Raw genomic sequence first — 18,311 nt, forward strand, 5'->3', positions numbered from 1 at the left:
GGTCGGGCAGGGTAGGCAGCGACAGATGCAGGATGGAATGTTCTGGCTTTGCCCAGCCACACAGCGGGGCTCCCATCCCCAGAGGACCTCCCTTGTTGCCCATAACACACGCTTCTCTGTGCCAACAGGTGACTGAGGAAGTCCACCGGCTGCTGAGAAGGTGCTCCTACCACTTCGTGTGCAGAGGCAAAGTCAGTGTCAAGGGCAAGGGCGAGATGTTGACATACTTTTTGGAAGGCAGGACTGATGGAAACGGCTCCCAGACCAGGCCCCTAGGCTTAGAGCGAAAAATGTGTCCTTATGGGAGAGCCGGCCTTCAGGCCAGACACCCCCCTGTGTGCCCCACGGCTGGGCTCCCAGTCAGGGCCGGGCTCCCCCCGCACCCCACCAGCCAGTACCTGCCCCCCATGGCAGCTGGGAAGGAGGCTTAACGGAGCCCACGCTGGCTGCTGGGGGTGCACACAGGGCGAGAACGCTCTGGGGCGACACAGGCCACTGCGGCTCCAGCCAGGACGAGCCAGACCCGCAGAGCCGGCAGGCAGCGGCCCGGCTGGAGGAGGAACATTGTCCAGGCATGGCCTGTGGCCCGAGGGCCAGCAACCCGGCAGAAGCGGCACAGCAGTGACTTGGTGAGGGGAGGACACCTGTCTGCACACACATCCAGGCCTCGCGGGAGATGTGTCCACTCTGTCCTCCCCTCCGCGGGAGAGGGAGCACTGTCTCTTTCCAGCAGGCCTTTGCGGGTTTGGCCAGGTTGGTGTCAGTGTCAGGAGTTCAGAACATCCGCCGGGCTACAGCGACAGCCGTGGAGGTCTGGCTGGCAGAGTGGCCTGGAGCCTGCCGGGAGTGCTCCCTGAGACAGCTCTGTGCCTCCCCAGCCGAGGTGGGGCCCGGCGTGCAGGGGGCTCCAGGCCTGGGCAGCGGCTTGCGGAGCTGGAGTGGGAAGTCAGGCCTCACCGGGCTGGGGCTGTTCACACCACGGCGCGGACTGTTCACGCTCGGGCTGGACAGTTTGGGGAGAATGGAGAAGCTGCTCTCACTGCATGGATAGTGGTGGCCACGCCTTTCCTCAGAGTGGCTGTTTGCTCAAAGCCGGAGGTAGGTCTCCTGGGAGTCTCGGGGCCCCAGCCCCGTCTCCATAATCCCGGCCAGCGTCCGCTTCTTGTTCTGCCTGTGTGTTCCCCAGCCGCGCCACCTGGGATCTGGCTCCTGCGAAACCTGGACGTTCTCTGTGCTGCACGTCACTGCTGTGTTTGTTCAAAGGAGAAGAGGGACCGGTGTCATTTCTTCCTTTTCTCTGTGGTGTCCTGGGTCCTGTACATGTGCAACAGTGCCAGGCTGCATGTATGTTGAAAAGCAGCGGCCCTTACACCCATGAGCAGGCTTCCTTGATGGCAGATGATCGTGATGGAGATGAGGATGAGGGGCTCAGGGGTCTGGGAGAGCCGGTGGGATGGGACTGGCCAGAAATAGCCAGGCAAGTCCTGGCACGTGGAGACCCTGGATCTCTGTCACAGGGAGGAAGGCAGCTGGAGATGGGAGGAAAGGGTCTGGGGACCTGCTGCTCTGAAACGTGCTCAGAGAGGTTTCCGTGGACTGCAGGGGAGGCCAGAGCCTGTCTCTGCTCGAAGCCAGCTGGCTTGGGGGATCCCTCCCCTCATTGCTCCACAAGGGCTCTACTCCCTTTCTGGGGGTCCTGACTTTTCAGAATGGGAGCAGAGAACAGCCCAGACTTCCTTCCCTGGAGTGTAGGCCTGTTGGGGCCTGCTCTGGACTGACCCCCATCAGGGTGGGCAGGCGATGTCCTTTGGCCACTCTCACCGTGGCATGTTAGACTTGGCCTCCCGCATGGGGAGGGCGACCCTGGCTCAGCCGTGTGGCCCTGTGGGGTCAGCAGGGGCCTCAGCCGTAGCTGGGGAGGCCAGGCCTGCGAGCTTTGCAGGGCAGCCGGGTTGGGGCTGGCTGGATGGCTGTTCCAGAGGGACTCAGGGTTGGTGGTCGTGGCTCCAGCAGAGGCAGGACTCAGGACAGAGACGGACAGGGTGGACAGCTTCTGGCAGGGGAGGGTGGAAGAGGCTTCATGCAGGCCGTGGACCACAGGTGGCCGGATGGGCTGTGGGAGGCACACCCCGTCTACTCTTCTATCTCTCTCCGGGCTGGGCTGTGGCTTCTGTGATGCACAGGGGGGCTGAATGGTCTCCTGCACCTTCCTGAGAGTGATTTTGACCCATGCCTTTCCTGGCTGCAACAGGGAGCTCACAGGCCAGGGCCGCCTACCCCCTGGCCCCCCTGGAGAGTTTAGGGGTGGAGAATGGGCAGCTTTTGTCTTCCTCGTGTGGTCCGCATGTCACCGTCCACTAATGCACCCTGGCATTCTGGCATCACCGGTGCGGGCTGGGGTCCCAATAAGCCCTAGGGCAGAAGGAGATGCTAGAGGGGGCTTCTGGCCGCTGTTGGGGCGTCCACAGGAGCCTGTGGTTGTGCAGAATCTCCGGGCTGCCTGCGAGGGTGCCTAAGGACAGGCAGGCTCATCACGAGGTCCAGGGACCATCTGAGCTCCCCACGAGCTGAGCACTGGCTGGCGCCCAGCTGCCAGCCGCTCCCCACAGGCTGTGCGGAGTGTGGAGAGCCTCTCTGGCTCGGCCAGTGCTGCCGCCCACCCCGGGCTGTCCGGGTAGGGGGTAGACAGAGGAGTGGCCCCCAGAGGTGTCCACACCCTAGACCTAGGCCCTGTGGCTATGCTCTGTCACTTGGCAAAGGGGACTTTGCAGTCAGAATTAAGGTTAGTGAACTTAGGATGGGAGAGGATCCTGGGCTACCCGAGTGGGCTCAGTGCAGCCAGATGGCCCCTTGGAAGGGGACGAGGGAGGCAGAAGAGCCTGGAAAGATTTGAAACATGACAGGGATGGCACCACCGTTACTGGCCACAGCCAATGCCCGAGGCCACTTGACAACCTCAGCCCCAGCCAGCAAGGAAGTGGGGACGTCACTCCCACAATTACAAGTCGCTGAATCCGGCAACAGCCTGAGCGAGCCCAGAGCCTGCAGGAGGAGCAGAGCCCAGCCTGGTGACACCTTGGTCTGGCCCGTGAGACTGAGCACAGAGCCGGCTGCCGCACGGCGTCCGGCCTGGGGTCCACAGAGCCGGGAGGTCACACATGTGCATCTGTGACACCACTCAAGGCAGGGCAGTCACGCAGCAGCAGGAGGAAGCCATGCCGGCGACCACACTTCCTCCCCTGGGCGCACGACCTTTCTGAAATGGACCCCACGGCAGCCTTGGCGAGGTCTCCACGTCACGGGGCAAACATCTCCATCATCAGCAACTCCAAACCCCACCTATTCCTGGGAGTTCAGGAACTGTGTTTAGCCATAACGTTCCTTGGGGTTTGGTGAAAAACAACTTCCTTTTTATTTGTGATAAAACTGTATTATATTGCCTTATTTATTTTTAATCGTGTACAATATTCATGTACAAATGTTAGAGCCATTTGGGTAGGATTCCCTCGAAATTCTTTCAGAGGCTCTGTAAATAGTGCACCTGTTCCAGGTGCTGCCTGTCTACTCGTACCAAAAATGAAGAAAAGCCCCACGCCCGCCCCAGCCTGCTCGACGACGCTGTGTGTTCCCTTCCCCGCCCCCGCATGCCTCCCCTGCCTGCCGCCTAGGTAGAGCACAGCCCAGATGCTTCCAAAGGTCTCCGTGGGCCCTGCCCACCCCTGCGGGTCTCTGTGTCCTGCAGTCAGACGCCCCCCACAGACCCAGAAACCTAAGTTGCCAGCCCGTGTTTCTCACACTCTAAAGCCACCGGGGCTTCTGGAACACCTGTCATAGAAGCAATAACTCTCAGTCTATCCCGTGGAGACGAGTCTGGTCCAGAGCAGATTGGTAATGCAGAGACAAGCTGTGCACGCGGGTGTGCCCAGTTCCCTGGCTCTGTGGGGCTGCCACGCCCGAAGCCCCGCCCCTTCCTGAAGACCCAGCTCTGGGACCTCCGTTCCCGTGGGCTGTCAGGGCTGGGCCGGGCTCAGCACCCCAGGCCTGGTGAGCAGGCAGAGCCGCGTCAAACCCTCCTCAGGTCATTGTCACTCCACCCTGGCTCAGGTGAGGGAGGAAGGAGGCGATGACACCTCCCCATCCAAGATCTGTTCAGATCAACAAATCTCAGTACCAGTCTCGCTCTACCGAGGGTGGTGAGCTGCACAGTTTGTGGTGGCAACATTCAAAGGACGACACGGCTTCCTCATGGCACACCATTGTAGGGAAATGGCGGCGCGCTGCAGGTTGTCCTCATTCACCCTCCACGCTGCTGGTGCCATCCTGGTGGACAAGAGCCCCCTGGACATGTGTCCAGGATGGGGGACCCCATGCCAGGCTGGCCTGGGTGTGGGGAGGTTCTTCTTTGTGGCTCAGACCTTTAAATTGAGCTTGGAGGATGACAGAGAGAAAGGTCTTACTCGAGGAACTCAGATACCCAGAATAACCGTTGGCACACGAATCATTCCATGCTCTTGGGCACCAGAGAGGAGATGCCACAGGCAGGTGTCCACGGTTGGCATAGTGGGTGGTGAGGGGACTCAAGTCCCTTCAGCCTCCTGTGGCCCCAGCCCCCGCTGTGCCAGGTGGGGACCAGTGCAGGGCCGGGTGGGGGATGGAGCCAGAGGAGGCGTTTTGGAAGGCTCAGTCCGGCTCAGTGGAAGGAAGGCCGTCCTAATTGCCATTTCCCACAGGTGGATTTGGGTGCACCGGGGTGGTCAGGCCCTGCGGTTGGGGTGGGGGTGATTCACGTGGCACAGGTGGCTCCTCCTGGAAGCCGCAGGTGTCTGTGGTTCTGTGTGAGCCGACAGCGAGGAGCTGCAGGGTGGGCCTCACGTGGGAGAGGGGGACACAGAGCGGCTAGGTGTGGGGTCCCAGGGCCGGGAAGGCTGAGGGCCCCTGAGGTGGCCTGTGGTGGCCTGGATGGGGCTGGGTGCCAGCATCGTAGGGCAGGGCCCCTGCCACGGCACCTGTTCCCTCAGTGTGGATGTTCCTCCCTCGCAGAGTCATGACGCCAGAGAGACACGGGTGGGGGTGTTCAGGGGCCCCCTGGTCCTCCCTCACCTCGGGGAACCCACAGGGACACTCTGGAAAGTGTCCCGGGGACTTCCCATGCTGTTCTCTTGTCGTTCACTTGCTACTGGAGGCAGATCCTGTAACAGGATGTGAGGAAATGTGTCACTTCCATGGTCCGTTCCATAAGCACCACAGACTCAGTGCCACATCTTGGGGCTAGGCTTCCCTAAACGATATGTGATCATCTAATGAATCATACATTTTTATTTTTAAATTTCCCTGAAAATTGAATGCATTCTGTTCCCCATCAAATCTGTTCACTATCTTAAAAAAATAGTTACTCCACTAGAGGCCACGCTTCATTCAAATCAGCGTGTGTGTGCGCCCTGTGTATGTGTGTTGTGTTGCGTGTGTGAACACGTGTGTGCACATGTGTGCCTATCATGTGTGTTGTGCACGTCTGCGTGTTGCATAGCATAAGCCAAATGAAAATTAAGTCTTTGTTCCTGGGATTCAGATGGATTAGTATAAGGAACGAAATTAAGTTTAAATACAGACAGATGAGCTTCATGCAGGGCTTTTGGGGAAACCAGCCCTGAGTGCCCTGACTTGGTTTTCCTTAGAGAATCCTCATTATTGGAGGAGGAGGAGGTCTGGGCAGGAGGGCAGCATCTGGGAGGCCAAGGCAGCGTGTGACCCCCTTACGGTGTTCGCTTGGTTTCCAACCCTCTGTCTATAATGCACTGCTTTTTTTTTTTTTAATATCAGCAATTCTAATGTCTACAGTATCAGCACTAATGTCCAGGGATATTGAGGCACTAAACAGGTCCCATTTTCCTTTGTTTGGTTGTTTGCTTTGGGGTAGCTGGCTGCAGGAATTCGGAAGGAGGAGCCGAGTGGGGGTGCAAGCGAACCTCAGCCCACAAGCGCCTCTCTCCCGCTCCCACGTGCTGGGAGCTGCTTTGCAGGCCGGGGCTCCCAGCGGAGAGTCCCTTGGCTTCAGTCTCTCAGCTGTGCAGGGAAAAGAGCCAGAGTAGACAGGTGCCCTTCTTGGGGTGTCCTTCGCAATTGGCTGGAAAAAAAATGTTGTAAATCAGAAAACTGGCCACAGGGGCAGCCATCTGCCCAGCGCTGTGTCCTCCATACCTGGCAGGCGCTAGTTACTTTGGGGACCTTTCCTTCATCCTTTGTGAAATGAGCGTTTCTTTCTACACGACACTAAATTCAACGTATTCTGCACTGATAACCACAGGGAAGGGCAGTCATAGCTCTCCTGTCCATTTGAGATCGTCTCCAGGGGACCTTTGGGTGTGGCCACAAATTAAGGAAACACTCATGACTAGGAGCTAAATCTGGCTTCACAGTAACTGGGCACTTCTGTGTGCTTCACTTCACTCTCTCCTTCAAACAGCCCATGGAGGGAGGTATTATAATCCTCATGTTGTCAGTGAAGAATCTGAGGCCCAGAGAGGTTAGGGACTTGAGTAAAGTCACACAGCTCTGAGAGGCAGGACCAGGATTCAACTCCTGCTCTGTCCAGTCCAAACCCTTGTTTCCCATCACATTTAGTTCCTCTTTGCTAACAGTGAAATCTGCAAAAATTGTGTTGGTTTTGATGGAGAACTCTAGCTTGTCCGCACACAAGTGCCCACTGTAGTGGAGGGGACACCTTGGCAGGTGGGTTCTAAGCGCAGCCTGTGCTGGGCCCCCGCGGGAAGGCTCGCTCCGACCGCCCATCCTTGCAGCATGTGCCCAGTCCGCGCTGGCGCTGGCAGGCCTTGGCCTCACGTTCTTAACTAGAGCAATGCAATTCCTCTCGGCTAAGCCGTCCTCCTCCTCAGTTGACCCCCAGCAAGGAAATAAAATATTAGGCTTAAAAAATCCCAACTTTGTCATATCAGATTTTATGTTCTAAAACCATGTTGGAGCACAACCTATCATTGTGTCTAAAAAGATACAGGATTTCTCATTGAACAAGAATAGTCGTCGTCTCTTCCTGTAAGGCCTAATATCAAATAGGGAGAAACTGTGGCACCCACAGACATCCCCAAACTGCACATCGTTTGTCCACTTACACAGTGCCAGGCCAGGCTCCCCGCTCCTGGTCAGGAGTTCCCTGAGCTGTGGGAGGCCGTTGGTTGAGTTTGCTGTTTCTGCTCATCTTCCTCCACTGCAGAGCCATTCAGTGTTGTCATCATGTGCTACTGGTGGGGTATAGGTGGGTCAGGACAGCTTCCCAGAGACTAGAGGATGTTCAAAGAGCCACAGTGTTCAGAAGGCAAGAAAGGGACTGTAATAATTGTTCACTGCAATGGTGAGAGATGTGGCAACCTCCGGAGCACGTGTGCCCGGTTTCCTAGCGTTGGTTTCTGATGGTACTGGGGCAGCTCAGACTTTCAGCTAGCGTGGCTTCAAAAAGCTTTCGGCTGCTTACTGAGAATTAATGTTTAAACAGAGGTGATCTCCTAGACTAACTCCCAAGAGATCTCTCCTGTCTCCTGGGCTTAATAAGCTTGTGCGGGACCATGCAAGAACACGTGCTCAGAGTGTCCTTGCCGTGGGCGCTGCTTCCCAAGGCCTGCGAGGGAAGTTGGCCCTACAGCAGCCAGAACTCGTTTCTCACCTCCCACCAGCAACTCCCACTCCACTCCGGGCCCCGGGCACACGAAGCACAAGTCTCAGGGGACCCTTCCCACGTTGTGGGGATCCCGAAGAAGCCCACAGCTGCCTCTCGCATCCAGGGGGAGTGGGTCCCGCCGACCACCAGGAGCACACACCCCGTGCGGGAGGGCCTGTGGTTTTGCCTTCACCCCTGTCGAAACTGCACATATGCAAGCCGTTTGCACTCTGGAATTGCATGCCCTGAAATTCCCAATTGTGTGAAGTTAGTTTGAATTCGAAGTCACGCAGCATGCACAAAGGGACAGGCACAGGCCTGCCCTTGGGTCATCCACCCGCAGAGCATATCCGTAAGCCACGGCGAGTCCTGTGGAGCCTGAGCTTTGCGTAGCTCACGCACTTATTATGCACCCTCTCCCTCGCACCCAAACTCCTCTTCCTCCACCATCCTCATTTATACTGATTGCACACCCCCTGCACAAATGGAAATGATGTCATCAGTATGACCATCTCTTAGCGGTAGATTCCATTCTGATTTAAGGCAAGCCCAAAGCCCACTTTTGGATTTTCTTGACTTGCTGAGAAAAGTTGCATAAGCTCCTATGTCCTTCAGGGTTCGGCTAGATAGGGTTGTGTCCCTCAGCGGAATGGAAAGTGATGTGGGCGAGGGTGTCATTTTCTCACACAATAAAACTCAACGAGGATGCTTCTGTAGAAGTGAGAAACACGATGACTATGTTCAGAATTACAATAACTCACTCTCACTGGGTAACTTCTCATGCTAGATTTGTATGATCAATACGGGTCTCTTTTTATGTCAACTGAACACTGTAGAGTACCTTCCAGTCTTTTTCAAGATTGTTAAATTGAGACAAGTAATTGAATAATTTGTCCTATTTTTATTTAAAAAAAAAGTGAATGGACTGACATGTTAAATGTGAATGTACATTTCTTAATTGCAACTTTTCTACTGAGTGTTTGCACTATACTTTCTGGAATCTTATTTAACAAAAATAAAGGAAAAAAATTGCTTGACTAAATTCTGTGGCCATTTCAATTGAAAAATAAACGGTTATGTGATGTTTTAAAGACACTCTTGCCTGTTTCACGTAGCTTCGGGGGGAAATTTTATTAATATTGTCCAAAGTATTAAATACTATGTGATCCTCTGTGTAGAATAAACCACGCCTGAACTATCACCCCACCCAGTACACACCAATCTTACCTAATATTTTAGTCCTGTACTCTTTTGAATCTCACAATTGACATTTATTCAGATAACACTTAAAATTTAATGTAGACTCTCCGTTTTATTAACCCTTCTGGTATTTCATAGTATCCTGCCAGCATATTGCTTCTGTCTTTTAGAGGTTTCTTGAGCTCAGGACTCAGTGATAAATTCATCTTATTTTCATCTGTAAATTATTTCATTTCCCATATTAAAAGATAAAACGATTTGAATACACACAATTATCAGTTGACAAGTTTTCTTTCCAAAGTTAAAAAATAGCCCATTCAAGTTTAGTTGAACGGTGAAGGTTGGCTTCCCTTCTTGCCACTGAGAAGTCTGCCGGGCGGGGTGTTTTTCTGTTGCACATTGTCTTAGGTTCTGCATAGAAACCACCCATAGCGGGGGTGTGTGCTGGGGCGGAGGGAGGGATGCAGTGAAGGCGAGAGGCAGACAAGGAGAATTTATTTTAAGGAATTGGCTCACGTGATTGTGGGGCTGGCAAGTCTGAGATCTGCAGGGCAGGGCAGGCCAGCACCTCCGAGCCCCAGGGCAGAGCTGATGTTGCAGCTTGAGTCCCGAGGCCATCTGGAGGCAGCATTCCTTCTTCCTCCAGGGACCGCAGTCTTTTTTGAAGGTCTTCAACTGATTGGATGAGGCCCACCCAGATTATGGAGAGAAATCTGCTTCAAAGTCTACTGATGACAAATGTTAGTCACATCTAAAAAATACCTTCACAGCTCCATCTACACTGGTGTTTGGAGAAACAACCGGGAATCGTGGCCTAACCAAGCACACACAAAACTGTCACCTATGTGATGCGTAGTTTTTCTCTTATTGCCTTTTTAATCTCAAATAAAATCAATTCCTAGTGAAGGGAAGTTAAAAAATCATTATAAAAATATCCCAATAGAAAAAAATCAAAAAGCATATACAGAATTATCAAAGAAATACAACTAGACAACATGTTCAACAGAGTAATGAAAAAAATACAAGTTAAAAACAATGATGTACCACTGTCACCTTTCAATTTGTCAAATGTTTTTAAAAGATAGTGACATAATACTAGCAAAGCTGCGGTGAGATCACACCTGTTTGTGTGCTGCTCACAGGAATTTGTACCTCACTCTAAGAAAACAAAGACCGTAAGGTGTTAACATCTTTTAACATGGTAAAACCTCTAGGATTCCATCTAACAAAATTGGTAGACACGAGTACAAAGTTTTTTGTATGCGGGTATCACTGTGTTATTTATAATGATGAAAAATTGGGGACTGTGGTAGACAGAATTGTAAAGATGCCCCCCGCAAGATTCCACGCCCCCGACCTGCAGAGCCTGTGGATGGGACGAGACACCACTCCTGACAGTGTGATGGGTCATGTGATCCGGCACACTGAACATCATGTGAGCCCTTAAAGCAGAGAACTTCTGCCAGCTAGTGACAAGAGCAGGCAGTCGGAGGGATTGGAAGCCTGAAAAGGTTTTGTCCAGCCAGGTGGCTTGAAGATTGAGGCAGCTGCATGACATGCAGGGGCCTTTAGGATCCCAGAACAGAGCATCCCCCCAGCTGATAGGCAGCAAGGGGACACGGCCTCAGGCCTACAACCACAGGAGCTGGATTGTGCCAACCTGAAGGAGCCTGAAGGTCAAGTCCTGCCCAGCTCCTCCAGGTAAAAAGCCACCTGGAAAGATCCCAGGCAGAGACCCAGCTGACCTGCCAGAACTGAGATAATAAATGGATATTGTTGTGAGCACTAAGTTCGTGGTCATTTGTTATATAGCCATAGAAAACTAAAATGCAGCAGAAACCAACACAGCAATAGAAACTAATATGCAAACTAGAAGCCCATCAGTGAGAAAATTTAAGCACATAACATAGGCATGTCATACGATGGAATGCTGGCAGTGCCCACAAATCAGGTCTCTGAACTACACTTGCTGACAAGGTGGCAGAGGTGATCAGGCATTGTGTGTAAATATGGTGTTCATTTTAGGGAAAAAAGGTATGATTTCAATAAAGATTAGAGGAAATAACTTCTCAGAGTTCATAGGCATTTTAAGTTGCATAGAAACTGTGCCAGGAAAAAGAATGCATTTCTTTTCCTCTGGTGTTAAAAACTGCATTTTCAGCCGGGCTCAGTGGCTCACGCCTGTAATCCTAGCACTCTGGGAGGCCGAGGTGAGAGGATTGCTTGAGGTCAGGAGTTGAAGACCAGCCTGAGTGAGACCCCGTCTCCACTAGAAATAGAAAAAATCAGCCATGGGTGGTGGCATGTGCCTGTAGTTCCAGCTCTGAAGCAGAATTGCTTGAGCCCAGGAGTTTGAGTTTGCTGTGAGCTAGGCTGACGCCATGGCACTCCAGTCTAGGCAACAGAGCAAGACTGTCTCAAACAAACAAATAAACAAAAAAAACCCCTGCATTTTCTGCAAAATATATGGGTTTGCATACACAGCTAGAATTAAGGAAATCGTTTGCATCCCAGTAATGGTGTAAGTTACACCCATGCTTACCTCTAAGGGAGCATCACTGGCATCATTCCCCAGGGCTATTGTTTTCCTCAAAGATGTTAATTTAGAAATTTTGTCCTTTGTCTAACCTGAGCTGGCAGCACTCCTTTTCCCATGTGCCTCAGTCTGAGGATTCAGAAGGTGTCCAAGGCCAAATGGGGACTCCCTTCCACAGGCAGGTCCAGGAACTGGGGTGGCAGAACTTGTTCCAACTCTAGCCTGTTTCTCGTGGGCATCTTCTTCTCATGGATGGAACATACTCACCATCTGCACCGTCTTATTTGTGAAATACCCAAGAGAATTGAGTTTTACACTTTAACTAGAGGGCCTATGGATAACTGCATATACACCAATTGTGTAGAGACATAATTTTATTAATACATACAAGACACAACAGATACCTAGGAAACCATCTCACACACACAAACTTTCCTCTGCGTGCCGGTAATTTCCAGCCTTTCAAGAACACACTTCCCCAAAGTCCCTACATTATTTTTCTTCCTCCCTGGACTCATTCTGGATTTGAATTTCATTCTTTGAAAAAGGAGACAGAGGTAGAATTCACGTGACTACGTGCCTGAATCTCTTTGCATTGGACACAGACTTTGGGAATAGTTTTCATGAGAACAGTTTATTTTTAATAATAAAGAGAAGGAATTACTCTGAAGTATTTGTCTCTGTTATGCAGTTATAGACAATTTTTCTTCTTCTATTAATATACACTTTTATTTGAAAAATTAATGAACTTATTTTATAAATCTGATAATTTTACAAACTGATATCATAAAAGTAAACAAAAATTTATCAGCTTATACAGGAGGAACTAGCTCATAAAACTTACATATGTTTAACACATTTCACAGTAAATAAACTCTTACCATTTATATAGAACATCAGTTGAAATTCGAAATTACTAGCCCATTTGCAGCCACCAGCCTGCACCTAATCCCTCTTGTGAGAGATCTCATTGCGTCCCCTCAGCTGGAAACCTCCAAAGAAGTATGTGTGCTTCCAGGGAGAACCTGACTCTCGATCTGCAATACTTTCTACCCATCCTAAAGATTGACAGCCAAACTGTTCACCTGTCTCTTAAAATAGAACATCCTAAATCTCACATGCCCTTAGAATCCATTATGTCCTATTTTTAAATCCAGTCTGAGACTTCATTTAGGAGTTGCCCCTCTGATTCCACTCCAGCAATAAACCTTGTATCCGCATCCCTGAGAAGAGTCAGCCCTGAGGGGAGGGCAGGGAGGCAGTCTAGTACTGGACGTGGAAGCATTCTCATTTTTATATATAAAAAAAAAAAAGGCAAACATTTTTAGAGAAAGTGGGGGATGCAAGTATTTACAAGAATGAAATCTAGCTCTGTAGTTAGTAACCACAACGTGTCCACACAAAGAGTTGTCCCTGAGATGTCTGCACCTGGGGGATTTGATGCTGGTTCTGGGTGAAACTGAAGCTCCCTGGGCGCCTGTGGCTGCTGCTCTATGGTGTGTATTACCACCTTCGAATCACTGATCGCTTGGGTGGGACCCTTATGTGAAGCAGGGAGCACAGCCTTGGAGGAGGAGGAGGAGGTAGGGGACTGTCCCATGCAACTGCAGGACAGGTTAAATTCCTTCAGCCCCACCCACTAGACAAACACAACCAGCACCAGCAGATTTCCAGAACGCCCTCCAGGTGAGAACCACCATTTTAGAGCTTTCCTTGGGGGCAATCCAGGCCCCCCACGACTGTGCCCCAAGAGCAGGTTTGGCGCCTTGCGGATCCAAGCAGCGCAGGCGGGCTGGACTCTGAGCTCCCCTGAGCTCCCTGGTCTTTACCTGCAAATGCCATGGGATCCCAGAGTCTGTTTTCTGCCACAGCCTGTTGGGGAAGGAAGTGGGTGCTCTCCAGGTGTGGACTGTGAGCATTCCCCTCACCCGTGGGAACCTGTTCCCTCCTCCAGATATGGGGACGGGAAATACCTCTGTCACTGTTGGTGCTCAGGTGAGACCACGACCGCATGGTTGGGAAGCCACCATCCAGTGGGGAGGCCGTCTAGTCCCTGGAGATGCACAGGGAGCTGACCCAACCCTTCCTGAGGGGCTGAGCTGCCGCCCTCACTCAGACATCAGCTCCGCATCCTTCACGTCTCCCGGGATGGGTTTTCCTCCTGGTTCAGATGAGGACGAAGCCCAGGCTCAGAGAGGCAGCGCTGTCCCCAGGGTGAGAGCCAGGCAGTAGAGGACGCCGGGCTCAGTGTCCTTTCCCTCAAGTTATACAACATGCAGAACCTTGTCTTCCTTAAGGTGCCAACTCTGCCCCCCTTGGTGCCTCCCAGAACCACATCTACAGTCCGAGTAACAAGACCTCCTCTAACTCATTCCTCACACGCCACCCAGGAGGGACAACGAGATCCAGACCCAGGCGAGGAGGGCACAGTGTGGACAGCTAAGTCAGGCCAGGGCAGGAGGGGCCCGAGCTCCCTCGCTGTTCTGTCCTGATGCCAAGCGCTCAGTCGTCGATGGTGAGCTCGTGCTGGACGGCTTCCTCTATGTTCTGAAGCAGGCGGATCTCCCACTGTCTCACTCGCTCCATCTGTTTCAAGCAAAGGCATTACCCTATAGGGTCACCATCTTTACCGGGGACAAGCTCTTCCACTGCAAGATGTGCTTAGGAAAAGAGGTGCCCCCTACGTCTGCAGACCCTCGCCCAGCCAGCCCTACACGATTCCTCTTCCATGTGCTCCAAACACATCTTGTGCCTGGCACCGTGGCTCCAAAATGGAATCCAGTGACCACCCACAGTCTCCAGCCTCAGTGTGGAGACAGACGAGAGTGTAAGTGGATGGGTTAAGGCCCAGATGAGGTCTGTGTCCGACAAAGGAGGGGACAAGGACAAGGGGTGCCAGGGAGGGGCCCGCGTGGAACAAGCCCCTCAGATGGAATATCTGCAAGGCCGTCTAGGTGGGGTTTCACACTGTGCTCTCTAGTGGCCCTTCTTCCTGGAGGCTGCCCAGGGCACCAGCAACAGGGAAAGAATAAGGGAGCCCCCCACCCTGAGGCAGCACGGGAAAGATGGGCACAGGTCAACTCCTGATGCCAAACACCTTCACAGGAAGGAGGCTCAGCAGAAACCAGAGCCCAGGGATTGGGGGTGGCTCAGCTGGGGTGTGTGGCTGGGGTCCACCTGCCAACAGTGGCAGGCCCACGGTTAGCATCCTCCCACTGCCCTGGAAGTGTGAAAACAGGAGCAAACCCACATGAGTGAGAATGACAAATGGGAGAAGGTTCGAGGGGCCAGCTGAGAGCAACGAGAGTTGAGCTGCAGCTGGCTGGGAGCCACCAGGAGGCACACTGACTCCTCCTGGGGTAGAGCTGAGCAGTGGGGAGCTCCAGGCTCTGCTGTCGGCTGGGTTAAGAGGGCCAAGCTGGGGTCTGCAGGATCCAGTGACCATCTGGTAAGAGAAGTGAGTTCCCAGCGTCCCTCCCTGCCTGAAGAGGCAGCTGCCCTCCTGGTGGCCGGCATGCATGTCCACGTCCATCTGAGGTCGACCTCCAGGGAGGCTGGCCCAGGGCCTCGGCTCTCAGAAGGCCATGCGGGGGTGGGGGGGCGTGCACCCCATCCTGACTCTCAGGCATTCACGGTTTGTCACAGCAAATGAGGAAAATTCAGTCATCTCTGATACCGTGGTGGGGCCATGTGGGGATGAGGCTCAGCTGAGGGCAGGTAGGCTGCTCCATGAAGGGATTCTGTGACAATCTCTACCCATGGTCTCATCCTCAGCTTCCAGAATATTCCAGCCAGTCCTGCCTCCCTGGCAGCAAGTGGGAAGACTAACCCATGAGGACACTGACCAGCAAGAGGTGGTAGGTGTCCTGCAATGAAGCAGCAGCTGACACTTGACACAGCCCTCTGTGGCAGACAGGTCCCAGCCAGGAACTCAGAACTTTCTACCACCTGCCACCCAGCCCCGCGATGCCTCACTGCTAACTAGGAGGGGGCGGCCAGGCACGGCCACGGGACACGGCAGGGCATGGAAGGGGGTGCTGGAAAGATCCACTCCATGATCAAACCCTCAGAAGGTGAGTGAGGAGCGGCAGCAAGCCAGGGCAAATGGCTGCAGGAACTACTCTCCTGAAAGGTAGAATAAAAGGAGAGACAGGAAATAGAGAAGAAACCATCAGAGAATCAGCGCTGATGTGCAACATCCAACCGCTGAGGGTTACAAAGAGCCGAGAACACGCAGCCAGAGGGTACAAAGGAAAAAGTACCAGCAGGTCTCCCAGAGGCAGATGGGCCACGGAAGACCCATGGTGGACAAACGGAACTGTCCACCCAAGACACAAAACTCAGCGTCACCGGGACCCCCCCCCCACAGCCGGAGATGGGGCACGCGGGGCCTTCCGATCCCCAGGGGAGGATCCCTGCCTGCTAGTGCAGCGTGAGGGAAAAGGTGGAAGTCTCCAGAATGGCATCCTTCTCAGGAAGCTGCTAGAACAGGGCGAGAGGATGAACCAGCAAAGGCGGGGAGGAAGCAGAGGCTCCCCTAGGAAGGGGGGATGTCCTGACTGCCCACCCCCCGGGGTGTGAGCCCTGGCAATCCGCAATCCGGTTCTCATCCGGTCCTGACGGTTTTGCAAGGAGAGCGGCATCTCCCATCAGCAGAGGGAGATACGGGCCTCGGACGGACAAAGCGGGTCTCGCACAGCCAGGGCCCTGCTGGTCCTCGGGCCGTGCAGCCGGCCTAGAAACCTGGCTGTGGTGAAGGTGGGACATCTCTGCCCCGAGGCCCGTGCTGCGGACGGGGCTGGGGCCACCTCAGCCAGGCCCTCGGGAACCCAGGACTGCTCCGGGAACAGTGGCACCTCTCCCCAAAGTGCAGGAGGAAGCCGAGAGAATTAGCAGAGGGAGGAAGATTTCCACTAAATGAGGTTGTTTCCTACTATTTCTGTAACAGGATGACAAGTCAGACTGTTCCTGCCACCCCAACACCTCTGCTGAACCCTCGAAGCTGAAGAGAGTCGGCACCTGAGCCCCTGTGAGGGGAAGGGCAGGGACAAGGAGCACAGAGCCAGGCAGGGAAGCTCATCCTCCATGGTGGCAACACAGCCACAGCCAAGCCACAGAGCCGGCCTGGGACAGGGCCGCAGTGGGCATCAGAAAGGCTGGACAACCTCAGTCCGGCCCGTGTGACCTCACGTGGACGCCCAGGGCTGTGGGAGCTCTGCAGCCCACAGAGCTCGCCCTCCTGATCATCAAGAGTGACCCGGAGCTCCCAGGGACAGGGACAGGGACAGGGAACGCTGCCTACCTCAGCCGCCTGCTTCTTTCGGTCTCGTCTCTTCCTCCTGGCTGCGTTTGGAATCCCGGGCAATCCCGAGTGTGAGAGTCGCCAGCTGTTTGCGGGGAGGGACTCTCCTTTCTGCTGCTGCTGCTGCTGTCGCTGCTGCTCCTCCTGGACTAACGAGGCCGCCGCCAGTGGTTCTTCCCCAGGGGCTGAGAGGTCTGAGTCAGGCCCTGGCTGCCCGCCGGACACCTTAGAGGCCCGGATGGTTGACAGCCTCCTCTTTCTGAAGGTGGCCTGGGGACTGACCCCCACCAGCTGGGACACAAGGTCCTGAGAGAAGTACGCAAGCACTGGGGACCCACTGAGGAGGGAGGCACCTCCTGACGGCCGTGGGCTCCGGCCAGGGGCCGTCTCCTCGGGGGTGCTGTGTTTTAGGGACTTTCTCAAGGGGGCCCTCTTGATCAGCAGAGGGGGACTGTCTTCCTCAGAGGAGCTCGAGCCTGGAGCCTGCAAAGTAAGCACACAGAGGTCTGGCTCCTAGAAGGCCACACGAGCCTCGAGGCGAGCACTACGCCCCCAACACCCCCATGCACGTTCGCATGTAACCGCAGCTGCCCAAGGAGGCGGCTAGAGCTGCCACCTGGAGAGGGGAGCGTGCAGCACTGCGAGCTGGTGACTGCAGGCTCCGAGCTGGGAACCCAGCGCGGGACTAGAGCGCGGCCTTTGTGCCGGTCTTTTCATGTGAGCATCAGTCGGCGACGTGTCTTTCAAGGATAGGATTAAACACAGATGATGTTCAGGAAAATCCTCTCCCACCCTCCCCAAGGAAAAGAAAACTGTCAAGACTTTGTTAATAAAAATCATCTTAACATGTAAACTTACAACATAAAAAGGCAAAACTGTTGAAGAACATTGTAGTTTTCTGTGCATGAACAGGTGAAGCAGGCTGGCAGGAGGTGGTGTGGGTTCTGTTTGGAAAACAAGTTAATATCCCAATCCCGAGCCCCATGACGGACTGCTACGATGTCATCTCAGCCAATTTCCCCTTCCAAGATAAAGCCGTGATTAAGCTGATCATACTCCTGTACTTACACCCTTTGTGCAGATACTGACGAACTACACTTGGCAAACAAGTTTGTGTTGGCCATAAGGTATGCGTCTCCACAGTGTCCCCTGAAACAGTCCATGACAAAACGACCTGACAACAGGTTAAGCAATCCACTTGTGTTTCGTAACGACCTCTCAGCAGCCCAGACACACGTTCACGCTGCCAACTGCATTGCAGTGCATCCAAGCGATTTACTATCAATTGAGGCAACTTTCAAGGTAATGCCAGATTTTTCATTCTATGTTTAATCCCACTCTAATGGAAAAATTTCCTGCATTTATCTTTTGGTAGTGGGAATAAGAGTTTCCAGTTATAATGTCAGCTGCAGGAAATGACATCTCAAAACTGTTGAGGAAGATATTGTCACTCAGGGTGTAGGAAGAAGTGGAACTTTTCTAAAAGAGAATAAAATGTTGAAAATGGAATGATTTTGATATTCCTTGATGCCTGCAATACTGTGTGGTTAACAATTGCATGTCCATTGCCCGGACAGAATCAACAATCAACAAGCACCCGGAAC

At 53.3% G+C, this 18,311-nt stretch overlaps 2 protein-coding genes across 2 annotated transcripts in view; one reads left to right on the forward strand and one right to left on the reverse strand.

The window, feature by feature from the left end:
- ADCY1 (adenylate cyclase 1) overlaps positions 1–8,711 on the forward strand; it is a 147,950-nt gene extending 139,239 nt beyond the window's left edge. Inside the window, exon 20 of the mRNA XM_045564570.1 lies at positions 129–8,711. Coding sequence (XP_045420526.1) covers positions 129–431 — 303 coding nt within the window. The 3' untranslated portion in view covers positions 432–8,711. The remainder of the gene's footprint in view (positions 1–128) is intronic.
- A 5,188-nt stretch (positions 8,712–13,899) lies between these two features.
- CCDC201 (coiled-coil domain containing 201) lies at positions 13,900–17,620 on the reverse strand. Its single transcript, XM_045564975.1, has 3 exons — positions 17,566–17,620; positions 16,708–17,190; positions 13,900–13,991 (listed from the first exon to the last, which is right to left on the reverse strand). Exons 1-3 carry the CDS (start codon positions 17,611–17,613, stop codon positions 13,908–13,910), a joined length of 615 nt encoding a protein of 204 aa, XP_045420931.1. The 5' UTR covers positions 17,614–17,620; the 3' UTR covers positions 13,900–13,907.
- Positions 17,621–18,311: the final 691 nt, after the last annotated feature.

The sequence above is a fragment of the Lemur catta genome, chromosome 11 (assembly GCF_020740605.2).
Source record: "Lemur catta isolate mLemCat1 chromosome 11, mLemCat1.pri, whole genome shotgun sequence".
NCBI lineage: Eukaryota > Metazoa > Chordata > Mammalia > Primates > Lemuridae > Lemur > Lemur catta.

Bases quoted from the DNA above. Each gene is read 5' to 3' on its own strand.
- CCDC201 (XM_045564975.1), bottom strand. From the start codon at position 17,613: ATGCACAGAAAACTACAATGTTCTTCAACAGTTTTGCCTTTTTATGTT. The intron at 17,191-17,565 runs GTAAGTTTACAT...CTTACTTTGCAG, and splicing joins CAGTTTTGCCTTTTTATGTT to GCTCCAGGCTCGAGCTCCTC. The intron at 13,992-16,707 runs GTAGGCAGCGTT...TGCTTGAAACAG, and splicing joins GAAAGAAGCAGGCGGCTGAG to ATGGAGCGAGTGAGACAGTG.